General features: G+C 37.8%; 1 protein-coding gene across 1 annotated transcript; it reads right to left on the reverse strand.

Annotated features, from left to right (window-relative positions):
* Positions 1-1,680: 1,680 nt before the first annotated feature.
* Positions 1,681-12,003, reverse strand: LOC103718471 (uncharacterized). The gene is made up of 6 exons (XM_008807319.5): positions 11,243-12,003; positions 11,107-11,134; positions 2,876-3,103; positions 2,702-2,765; positions 2,553-2,612; positions 1,681-2,024 (listed from the first exon to the last, which is right to left on the reverse strand). The coding sequence occupies exons 1-6, from the start codon at positions 11,353-11,355 to the stop codon at positions 1,966-1,968; spliced, it is 552 nt and encodes a 183-aa protein (XP_008805541.4). The 5' UTR covers positions 11,356-12,003; the 3' UTR covers positions 1,681-1,965.
* Between the last annotated feature and the right edge of the window lie 109 nt (positions 12,004-12,112).

Consider the following 12,112-nt stretch of genomic DNA (forward strand, 5'->3'; position numbering starts at 1 on the left):
TCACCCTCTGTGGATTGTTTTTAGTGATCCCACCTTCGGAAAATCTAACAAATTTCTCATTCATGATTTTGGGAAATTCAAACTCTTTATTTATTTGAAAATAAAATATCATATGTCAAGCATGGAAAATGTTTTAGCCACTATTTGGACAGAGAATTCCCTAATTTTCTGTTACACTGCTTTCCAGTCTTCATCTGTGCTTCAATTCTTTAACACAAACAAATAACAATGAGATTCATCACTGAATTAGCAGCAGAAGCAGAAAGCTGTATGAACAGCAGGAAGTGTTATAACCATCCTATCTTTATTTTAGTTGATGCGCAAATTAAATAACAGTATAAATCCTAAGTAACAAAAACCAAAGAAAAGCATTTACCAAGACACATTCTGCAATAGCCAACCCAGACTACCAGTCATTCCGAAATGAGTTGAAGAACGCAGAAACTCCAAACGAGGCTCGCAGCGGAAGCACAAGCAAAGCCTCCTGATGCTGTACATTACTCTTTGACAACACCAGAGGCGTCAGCTGAATCTCTTCTAGGGCCCAATGAAGACCCTCTGAAGGACCAGCAGCACTCTTCGTCTGTCAAGGTGCAGCAGCTGGGACTGAGGATCCGAAGATATCCAGTCAGAGTGCCTGATCAACCTGGTACACTGCAAGCTGGTCATCGGAGTGTATATGGTGTTGGACATTCCAGTGTATACAATCCCAGTTGATATGTTCACCTTGTTCCCCATGGTCGTCGCATCCGATGGGTACTGGCCATTGTTGGCATTGCTTGCCTGTGTTCTGATCAGGCAGCTTGCCTGTTTGGATCTGGTTCACTGTGATAGGGAAAGGGATTTAAAGTTGGTCAGTGAGGGATTCAAAATTGGTGAAAGCTGTGTGTGTTGGAGTTAGCAAGTTGGCTGTTGATCTGATCACTGACTTGAGTGCTGTTGGATAGTTGTATCATTGTCCCACTGCCCGAGTTTCACGAGGATAACTGTGATATTTTGTCAGACTTGCTGGGGCTGGAGTTGATGCCGGCTGCCCCTTGGTCAGAGTAGTGCATTTGAGGACAGGCACAACCTCTCCATGCCTGATGCTTGGCTTCTCTTTACTTCTCTTGGGTTTTTCGAGTGGAAGACATGGTTCTTGTCTTGATTCCTTCTATCCTCTTTCCTCCTTCCACGCCCTTTTGTTCCACCTCTCTCACTCAGATTCCAGACTTTTCTGTTTGCCATTTTTCATGATATTGCTTTTTATGATCAATATCCAAGCAAAGATATCAAAGCTTGCTGGTTAGGTAGGAATTACTGATTCTTCCAGTTTTATATGAAATTTTCAGTCGATGAAAACAGGGCAAACCGATTCCAAATTTGAAGGAAGAAGTGCAAGAGAAGTGAAATTTGTAACTCATGGCTGAGCAGAATATAGAGGTACTTATGGCAGAACAGCTTGTTCTGGTCTTTCGAACTGCTATGAAACGACTTATTAGCAGATTAATAGATCATTTCGGAATCCAAACCAGAAAATATTTTTCTATTACGAGATAGACAATGGAAGAGTTATGGACGGCCGTTCAACCTTTTTTTATGGCGGCTCAAGAGGCGCTGCCGCCGGTGCCCCATTTGAAATGGTAGCAAACCAATCTGCTATACTTATACAAAGATGCACACTGGGAGACTAACAAATGCTACAATGAATAGCTTCGTGACAAGTTGTTCTATCATAAATGCTGCAATACAACTAAATCGCCAATCCCGCCATCTTGCTTTTTCCGAGTCATACATTATTTGACTCAATAAGGAGAGATGGATGTCCAGTTACACTGTTTGCTTATAAACCAATTAACCAAATGAGGCTTCTAAACTTTACAGAGATAAAACACGTATACAGTGCTTGAAGGTTCAATTTTTATAGAAACACGATGTGCCAATTGATGCAGTGATCACAACGTATGTTTGAAGAGAGTATGCAATTCAACTTTCTAATACTTCAGCAATATCCACGTAATGCTTGTGAACCATTTTTCTGTAATCTGCAAGGTCAACAAAAGCATTGCATTTAGGGTCAATGCATCAAAGGCCCTAGGAAGCAAGTGCCAAAATGTGTGTTGAAATTGCTCATAATCCATGAAGCTCAAGGAGTATATAGTGCAAACTGGTAAGTTTGGAATCAATCTATAGGTTATAAAATTCCGTCGCAAGCATCAAAGCTTGAGAACTATCACGAGGTAAGCTGCCAACGGTTACAAACTCAGAATTCGGGTCAAGGTCCAAGGCAAGGAAGATTTTTAAAAGATGGAACTATCAGGGGAATACTTAGCCAAATCAGCCAAATTAAAATCAACTTTGGTCAAAATGACTCTCCACTCCAGGAGACTATAGAAGGTAACCAAATACTAAATATGTTAAAGAGGATAAAGATCCTCAATGTCCGATAGCAACTTCTCCTGGACCAAACACAATGACAGACCTCCATTGCAGTTTACTTGTATTAGAAATAACACTACACTAGAAGATGGATAAAATGAACAGTTGAAAATAATAAAGACAGAAAATTACACCTTCTTGGCTGCTCCACAGTGTCGCAGCATAGCTATTGAGAGGACTTTCATTATTGGGTTCTGCATCAAATAAGTCAAAATTAGTTTGAGATGCAACTACTTGCATGAAACTTGCAATCCATAACATGGCACAGAAAAAGCCAACTGACCTCCTAACAAGCTCTGAATGGACAACAAGATTGTTCTGCAATCATACGCTGAAGACCACATATCCTAGGGAAGAATCCAGAGATTGCACAGCAGATGACTGGATCAGTTCTAATATAGTAAATAAAATTCAACAGCTATTGCCTACCCTTTAATTTGATCAGGCTGCAAATTACCTGCAGAATGTCTAAACAAATGTTGCCACAATGATCGATGTTTGGATGGAAGCATGGGGTCTCAAACTTAACCAGGGGAGGCTTAAAAGGGTAGTCAAATGGAAAGCGCAACGAAAGCTTGTAAGATAAACCTTCATATGGAGTTCCTTTACTTCCTTCAATAGTACCAATCCAAGAGAAGATGTTTTCGCCTTCAGGAAAGGCTGATACTCCTACATCTCCACTCATCTGTTATATACAGGGAGATAAGAAAGAAAGAAAAGAGATCCAATAATCCAACTGTCAAGGAAAGGAGCTACGCATATTAAATGATTTGCAAATGCATTAGTAAGCAGTTCTGTATGCATTGACACAAGATTTTCTTGTTCAAAATAATTACCCAAACAACAGTCAGTTGCTACTGCATAACCTAATTTACAAGGTACCACTGCATGGGATGCGAGATAACGAGAGGAAACACTAACCATGATCGACAAATATCTTTTTTTTTGATATAGGTCAACAAATATCTTTACATCTACCTGGGATCAGCTTTATACAGCAATCCGTCATCTGGTCCTAATTAAGGGAATATCCCCTACCTAGGTCACTTCACCACTTCCATCCATGTCTTAACCACCTCCAACACCCTCAAACAAAATTAGATTATGCTACTGCATAATCTAATTTACAAGGTACCACTGCATCGTGGTTCTGCCAAGGGATGCGAGATAACGAGAGGAAACACTAACCATGATCGACAAATATCTTTTTTTTTGATATAGGTCAACAAATATCTTTACATCTACCTGGGATCAGCTTTATACAACAATCCGTCATCTGGTCCTAATTAAGGGAATATCCCCTACCTAGGTCACTTCACCACTTCCATCCATGTCTTAACCACCTCCAACACCCTCAAACAAAAAGCCCTCTTAACATTTCTAACACATTTTATTTTGGGAAGACTGCTAACAGTAAAATTGGACAACAGATAATTCATCTCACATGTGTAGTACCCTTGGTCACTCATCTACTACAGTACAAGGAGACAACTATATATGTGAAAATTATTTTCTATCTCCATCTATTTCACAGCCACTAAATAATCCGGAGACTTCTTGACCTCAACTCTGCACATGCTTGATTGTCCAAAAGTCTAATCTGTCCAAAATATGTCTTCCATGGAAGTAAGGTTTGGGAGGAAGGTTCCTTCTCCTTACAGCTCATCCATGTCTAGGCTAAACCAGAAATTGGACAGAATGACCAGATGAAATTAAGTAGCATATGTCATTTCATAAGTATATGGAGATTCTATAGCTTCATCTGCAGATTTAGCTTATGCTTTATGATACAAAATGTTGCGCAGTTAGAAAACAACATGTGCACAAGATGTGTGTAGCTGTAATAAGAATGTTGAAATGGATGTATGGTAACATAAAATACATAGAATAAAAAGTGCAGTCATTCATAAAAAGATGAAGGTAGCATCAATTGAGGATAAATTGAGAAAAGATAACTTTGATGGTTTGCATATGTACAATATAAACTTATGGATACATCAGTACAATGGACCTCACTCAAAAAAGCTAGTCGAAATGTATTATTTAGGTTCTTTGGCTCTGTATAAGTACTCAAAATCTATCCAGTGCGTAGCAAATGTGGGACTAAACACACACCCACACAGGTCCTCACATACTCTCCTTATTTATGCCATGGCATCCTTGCCAGGCTAAGGGTTCAAATCCATTCAATCTAATCAAAAGCACCACGATCGGCCCGTGGTCAGTCCCAATAGATCCGTGTTGCAGTGTCCTCCAGTCCACATAGGCCATAGGCTGAGTTTGCTTTGATACCATTTCCAACAACCCAAGATCTCACCCAAAAGTCTAGCTAGAAGATATTATTTGGGTTCTTTAGAGTTGTATAAGTATCCAAGATCTATCCGGTGGCTGTGGGACTAAACACATGTCCGCGCAGGTCCTCGCGAATATATATAGAAAGAAAAAGGAACAGACAAAGACCGAAATCACATGGATGAAATAGTAAGGACTTGTATCGCCTCAAAAATGTGGCTCTAAACAAAGTGGAATGAGGAAAAGGATTCATGTAGCTGACCCCAACTAATTTGGGATTAAGGCAAAATTGAGCTGAGTTGAGTTGTGAAGATTCTGCAAATTATGTACTACTCTTTTGCAATTTTTTCCAATCCATCATATCAGCATTGTTTTTTGATGATTGCTCTGGACAGACTGAAAACATCAACTGCATAAAGGTTATACAATTTCTTTCTTGCAACATATGGTTGGCACAGCAGGCTAAGAAAAATCTTCCCAAGGGGAGATGCAATTTTACGTTCAAGCCTTCAAGAAGAGTAGTTCATGCCTGAAGCTATTGATTGGCTAGTCTCGTATACCTAGTTTCAGGTTCACAATCACCTAAATTTTATACCGGGTGATGCAGTAGCATGTTATCCAAAGCTTCAACTTCACTCTGTCAGAGGATACTACTGGAGGGAACTGAATATTAAGCTCTTTAAACCTGTCAAGGGGAAGTTTACCAAAAGCTGCTACCTGCTCAGTAAAAGGTTGTCGGCAATGCAACTAGTGTGCAAAATGAACAAAGATTAGAATATGAATGTTTCCAAGGGTAGACAGGAATTCAACACTTAAAGAATCCAAAATAATTCCTTTACATAGCCAGGGGTCCTAATAAAAACTTAATTTAGTAGGCTTCTAACTCCCACCACAAATTTGATGCGCTTCTCTGCATTTAAATTTTGAGGATAGATTTAAGAGGAAAGAATCAGCATACAAGACTAAATCCAAAAACTTTTATCACCTACATAACTCTCCTTGTCTGATTGTATCCAAGAGGGATTTTTTACAGAAAGAATACCTCAGATGAGCTCACAATAAGTAGCTCTCTTCCATTAATATTTTAAAGATTCAACCCATCTTTGTTCTATGTTTGCAAACAGTAGACAAATAAATTAAATTTAAATCATGCTCTCCACTCAATCTTTTGACAGACTAGTCCTAAAACGACTTTTCAATTTCTTTGATGATAGCAGAAGATGGGACTTTGAAGCAATCCAACCAACAGATTAGAGAACAGATTAACTCCAAAAACGCTTCTCCCTGTCAAGGTATGTCGCCATGGTTTCCTTTCAACGGATTTAGGATGTCTTTAACTATCGTTCAGTTCTTCCTCCAAGGAACAACAACCTCTAATCAAATTCAGGCTTTAGAACCTCTTGATTCAAAATTTCACTGAAGAAGCTTCAGAATTTCTAATAGATCTATGGTCTCCAGTACTACAGGTCATAAGAAAATAAACATGGATAGTGATTATACACTTTCCATCTTAATTGGATTAGTAAGTCCCTTCATCGGAATAGACTTCCAAAAGACGAGATAGACCTTAAATCACTAGTGTGAAGGAGACACTGGTGTCTCCTTGTCCAAGGCCACAATGTTGAAGGTGAAGCATGCAACTTATCCATTTGTCATGAAATGATATCTCATTGAGCATTACTATCAAAAATTCTCAGGGAATAACGGCATAGGCTTTACGAAACAATCTTGAAGCAGGACTCAGTTATGCTACCATAGATCTGAAACTACTTGATGGTTAATAAGCAAGTAAAATATCACCCAAGACACTCTCTTGTTGAAGGCAGATCAACTTATGGGTTCCATACGCACTGTCATAAACAAAATACCATGCAAAAGATAGTTCTGATATCAGCACCAGCAGATCTTAGAATGAGAGCTCGGAAGGTTTGAATCTGTTTCTTGAACAGTTACCAAAATTAAAATTAGTTAATGCCCCAAATTAAAATGATAGATAATGCCTAAGTCACAAATATAAATGGCGTATTAATGACTGCCTGACAAGTATCATATTTAACAATATACCAATCATTTTTGTAGAGACTGTAATTGTAGTGGATCTATCAGGGATAGAGACTTTGTCAGGACCAGCAGCATATGTACTAGATACGCTGTCACATAATAATGTATATATAGTTTTATAGCCATATTATACCTCTTTCATTCTAAGCATTCTATGAATATAGATATAAGCCATGGAATGGTGTTGATTCAGAAATGTTTAGAAGAGATCTCTGAAACAATCCTTAATTTCCTTCTGGTTAGAACTCTGAACTCTTATTTCTGCTACTCTCTTCTAGATGCTATTTCTGTCTAATCTAAGCAGCATTAACGAATGCAACACTGATCCAAAGAACTCTAGACTTGATCTTGTTTGTTCGACTATAGCAACTTGCAAATGAAACTAGTTGTTGCATAAAGAGCTCTTCCTTTTGAACTAGAGGATCTGATATCAGACAATTTTGACATCTGCTCAGCTTCTCTTACGAGTTCCTCTCTTTCAAATTACTGACCTGATCGCTCAGCAGTTTAAATGTTTTGCCCTTTTCTTATCACTCTAAACATAGGAGTACCTTTGGCTCAATATCCAAGCATGAGAAACTACAGCAAGAAAATCTTCTTCTTCAGTCTGTTGGAGCAAATCGGACTAGGCGTAGGGAAGAGGGATATACACAACATAGGAAACAAGTGGTGAAATCTGAAATTTATTTCATGACTTGAACATACAAAATTGGGCCCAAGTATAATACTATTTATAGGCTCCAATGGATCCTTTTAGCTTATACACTATTGATTACGGCTCTTCAAGTTTCCAACTCTTCATCTACTAGATACTTCATTCAATACAAAATCTTCATCTACCAAGTATCTAATACAACTCTGCGCTACCAAAGGACTTTTCAGCTGCTATAACCGTTGACTAGGACATTTGACTAGAAGACTTTTATTTTTTCATGTAGGATGGCACATAGAACTACCCATGCAGACCATCAAGCTTAATTTCCAACACAGGCCACTCATTAAAGCATTTAAAGGATTCAGCCACTACTAATGATGACATCAGAGCCAACTAGAATAGCAGTATGAACAAATATCTCCACAAGAAAAGAGATCTTGAAGCTTAGCGAACAGCATTGCCCAAGCAATTGGTTAAAGTTTTCACTAAAGCTTAAAGAAGTACTCACCTTTGCCTACCAAGTGTTTGAAACTTGTCAGTTTGGGTTCTAAATCCATGTATTGTGTGAGCAATCACTTTCAGGTGTTCTAATATCTTTCCACTCTACCGGTCTGCCTGAATTGGATATTACATGTAAGTTTGGTTCCAAGAAACATGTGCTGTTGATCTTATTTTACAAACAACCATTTGGATGTTCATAAAAGAGGCATCCAAGTGCATGAGGCCCCCACCATTGTAATGTCTAGAAACGATTAGATGCATGCAACCTAACCCTGCATGCAATGAGGCTATTTCTATATTTCGAACCTATGACACCTAGATTATAATGGAGCAATCTTACCATATTGCCAAGGCTAGCCTTCATTTGGTGTTCCTAAAAATTTGCAAAATTTTGTATAAGTACCTGACATAATCCTTAATAAGGACATAATCTGGAAATCACAAATGTTGAGTTTTAGATAAGTGGAAGGCATCAATTATGTGACACAAATAACTTCTGCTTTTTGTTCAGGTGAACCTAAATAACATGTCAACCAATTATCTATATTCAGGTTGTCAAATTGCAGAAGCAAACCTGAGTACCTTTTCTTCAGAATAACATCAATGTTAAGCACTTTCTTTGATTTGCAGAAACTGACATATGGACTTCAGTCTCGTCTTTTGCTTCCTTATAGTTTCCATTGTTTGTTCTCATAGTATTGTACCACCAAAAAGATAAAAAGTCAAATATGGATTGTAAATAAAACAATATCATTTTTCACTTCACCTCCGTGCTATGGACTTAACTAAATTCCAAAAGGCTAACCTATCAATCATACAAAATAAGAAACTAACCTCAATTCTATCATCAGGAAGGTCTCTCCAAAATAAAAGATGCATCCCTCCTAGTAAACCCGAGCCTCTAAATTAAGTGGAAAACTAAAGAACTAAAGGAAAAGGGTGGTGGTGGTAATCTCTTCACATCAAAAATTAAGACAAAATCTCATTGCGATCCTTCCCATCTTCAGCCCAATCTCCCATAAGCAATATTTTACAAAATCCCTAAAACTAATAACTCTATAATTCAGTCATTTTTATTCTGAGCTCATATATTGATTTCTGAGCATTGTGAATACAAGGTTGATCCTACTTTTATCCTCTCTCTCCACCCAATGTAAATTCTCATGAAAGCACCGCACATATAATTCACATTTAGACTAAAGAACCAGACAGGATGATCAAACTGAAGTTGGTCAGAGTACCAGGATTTCATCACAATAATGAACATGTACCATAACTGACCATCCTAGAAGCATCAGTGCTTGTGATAAAATCAACCTGTCACCTTTTGTTACATGATCTGCTAAAAGATCAATCATCTGACTTTAAATATAAGAGATTGGAAACCCTTAACAAAAACCTTTACTAGTACTAGTGAAAACTGAAGAAAATATTTGTGAGCATTGAGAATTAACAATTATAAATTCATTACATAAATTTCACTGCCCATTCTCTCTAGTTTTTGCTGATACCTAATTTGGACATACCACGAAATTCTTAGTTCAGTTTTCAAAAGTTTCTTTGAGGTTGATTATGTTGATTTTATGCTTAAAAACAAGCTAGCCTTTATTTTTCATTGTAAAGCATTTTTGTAACCGCATGCCTTAAAAAATTATCACCGATATTACCTTTAACACAAGCAATGTGATCCCTAAAAGTAAAATTTCCAACTTACAACTTTTTTGTCCAAATGCTATATGTTTCACTTAACATGCTTTCTGGCCTAGCATACCCTTGGTTATTCACCTCACCATTATGAACAAGATCAAAGAACATAGCTTTAAGAGCCCTTGAAATAGATGATATGAAAAGAACACTTGAAACTCCATCACCAGATAGTCCAAAAGAATATGTCAAAACTTTTGAATAGCATGTAATCAAGTCTATATGCTTCATTTTATTTTATTTTAATCAAGCATAGCAAGCCAAGCCATGAGACTGGAGCTAGACAAAGTGCCATGAGGTGACTAACAAACAATAAATAATAAATCAAGTAAAGGATCTTATCAAAAGGTTGTAGTTCTTGATGCTTGTACAATAGCAAGGCTGTTAGTGTTGGAACATTACAAGGTGCCAAGTTGTCAAAATCCCATAATAAAGCGAATCTAAAAATACGGATTATATATTAAAGAAAAACTTTTAGCAAAGTTATGTTGAATGCTTATGTTGAATGTTTTTCAGCATATATTTTATAAAGCAAAATTAAAAGCAAAGTTTCCATGAAAAATCACACATGATTAATGAGGCATCTATCCTTGATTATGTCAAAGTTAAAGACACAATTAACCTGGAAAAGGAGCATGTCCTACCGAGGCAATTGATCCATCATAACATAAATACAACTGATCCCTGATTCAAGGTCATTTATGCCTCATTACTACGACCCAAAATTTCTGAAATATATTTCCCAATCAAGTAGTGTATGGGAAGCAATCCTATAACCAAGTAGAATCCTCCAACAATCAGAAAGTCTTCAACATGCCTAACATACAGGTCAAGTAGAACAATCCAGGGAGCGAATATAATTTAACAACAATCAACCTTTAATAGGTCAAGCATATAGTTGTCCAGCTTAAGTTACAAGAGACACTCAATCCATTGTGCAGAACACCAGAACGCATAAAAAGAAACTGAAAACATACGGATTTTTTTTTTTTTTATAAAAAAAATGGAATCTTCTCTCCAGCAGATTAGCCTGAGTCTGAAACTTTCCAATTAATTCCCGTCATGCTGTGATCCACCTTATTACAAGACAATTACTCCTATCAAAATATAAGAACCCTGTGGACCTCAAATTGCAAATACACCAGTAAATGCCATCCCATCTTCTAGTCCAAACAAGAGAGGACAGGCAGAGAAGGGGGAAAAAAATCTGATTTTCCCCAACTTGCAGTGCTGTCATTCTCAAACTCATATCAAACAAGAAATCCATTCCCCGCCAGAGAATGCGATTACAGTCAAGAAATCAAAGCCTAAGAAAAATTCCACAAAATTTATCAAAGAAACACAATATCTTCCCAATATCTACGTTGCTCACCAAAGAAAGGGATCCAAAACCACCAAGATTCTCGATTTTCGATTCAACGACATAAAAAGAAAGAAATAAGAGAAAAGAGGGATGTGCAAGAAGCCAAACGCACCATGAGAGACATCAATTCCTTGTGGAGCCTGCAAGAAAGAAGAAGTCCAATGAGAGATCGAATCAAAACCAAAGAAAGCGAGAGAGAAGAGATCCAACAAGCGAGAAAGATCGGCGACAGGAGGCGCGATCCGAACCTCTGGGACACCGAAGTGGTGTCGACGGGATTGGGCGGCAGCTTGGGCTGCTTCGAAGACCGTGCCGGCGAGGACGGCGCCGCGGAGGCGTTGTCCACGTTCCGGACCTCCATCCCTTCCAATCCCCTTCCCCACTCGATTCGATATCTCGCGACCGCTCTCTTCCTTCCGTTCTTTTCTCTCTCCAAGCCTTATGGGACCATTTGATGAAGAATTTTAATAAGCGAAAAGAGGGGAATTAGAAAGAGACGCGTCTCGATAGCTGAGAGAAACCAAGCCCGGCAGGTAGCTGCAGGCCTGGTGGATCGCACGTTACAACTGCTGTTAATTCTTATCCTGCCTGGGTGGCGGCGGCGGCGGCGGCGGCGGTCGGCTGGTCTCAGAAAAAAAAAAAAAAGCCGCGATTTTTCTTTTTGCTATTTATTTATATACACCTTTTAGAATTAAAATGGAAGAAAGCAAATCATAACAACTAAAAAATCTTCTTCAAACATGTCAATTATTTGGCTTTCACCCTTTCAGTTCATTATGTGAATAGGGGTGCGTACGTACCATGTAAACTTTTAGAATTTGTGTGTTTCGACGTGTACATTTAGAAGAATTTAAATTTGCACAATCCAGCATCTTTACTATAGCAATTTTCTCTCATAATACATAAACTAGATAAAAAATAATTTTTTGCAAAAAAAAAAATGAAAGACCTTGCATGCTAGTTCACGATTAATAGCTTAATATAAAAATTCTAGATAGAACTGCACTACATATATTGCTAACTATCATAATAATATAAAGATTATATATCAATCAAGTAACTTTATGATCAGATTTTGGTATTCATAGCTTTTGTCATACACTTAATCGAATGAAATG

The sequence above is a fragment of the Phoenix dactylifera genome, chromosome 8 (genome assembly GCF_051530095.1).
Source record: "Phoenix dactylifera cultivar Ajwa chromosome 8, Ajwa_hap1_PhDact_Kaust_v1.1, whole genome shotgun sequence".
NCBI lineage: Eukaryota > Viridiplantae > Streptophyta > Magnoliopsida > Arecales > Arecaceae > Phoenix > Phoenix dactylifera.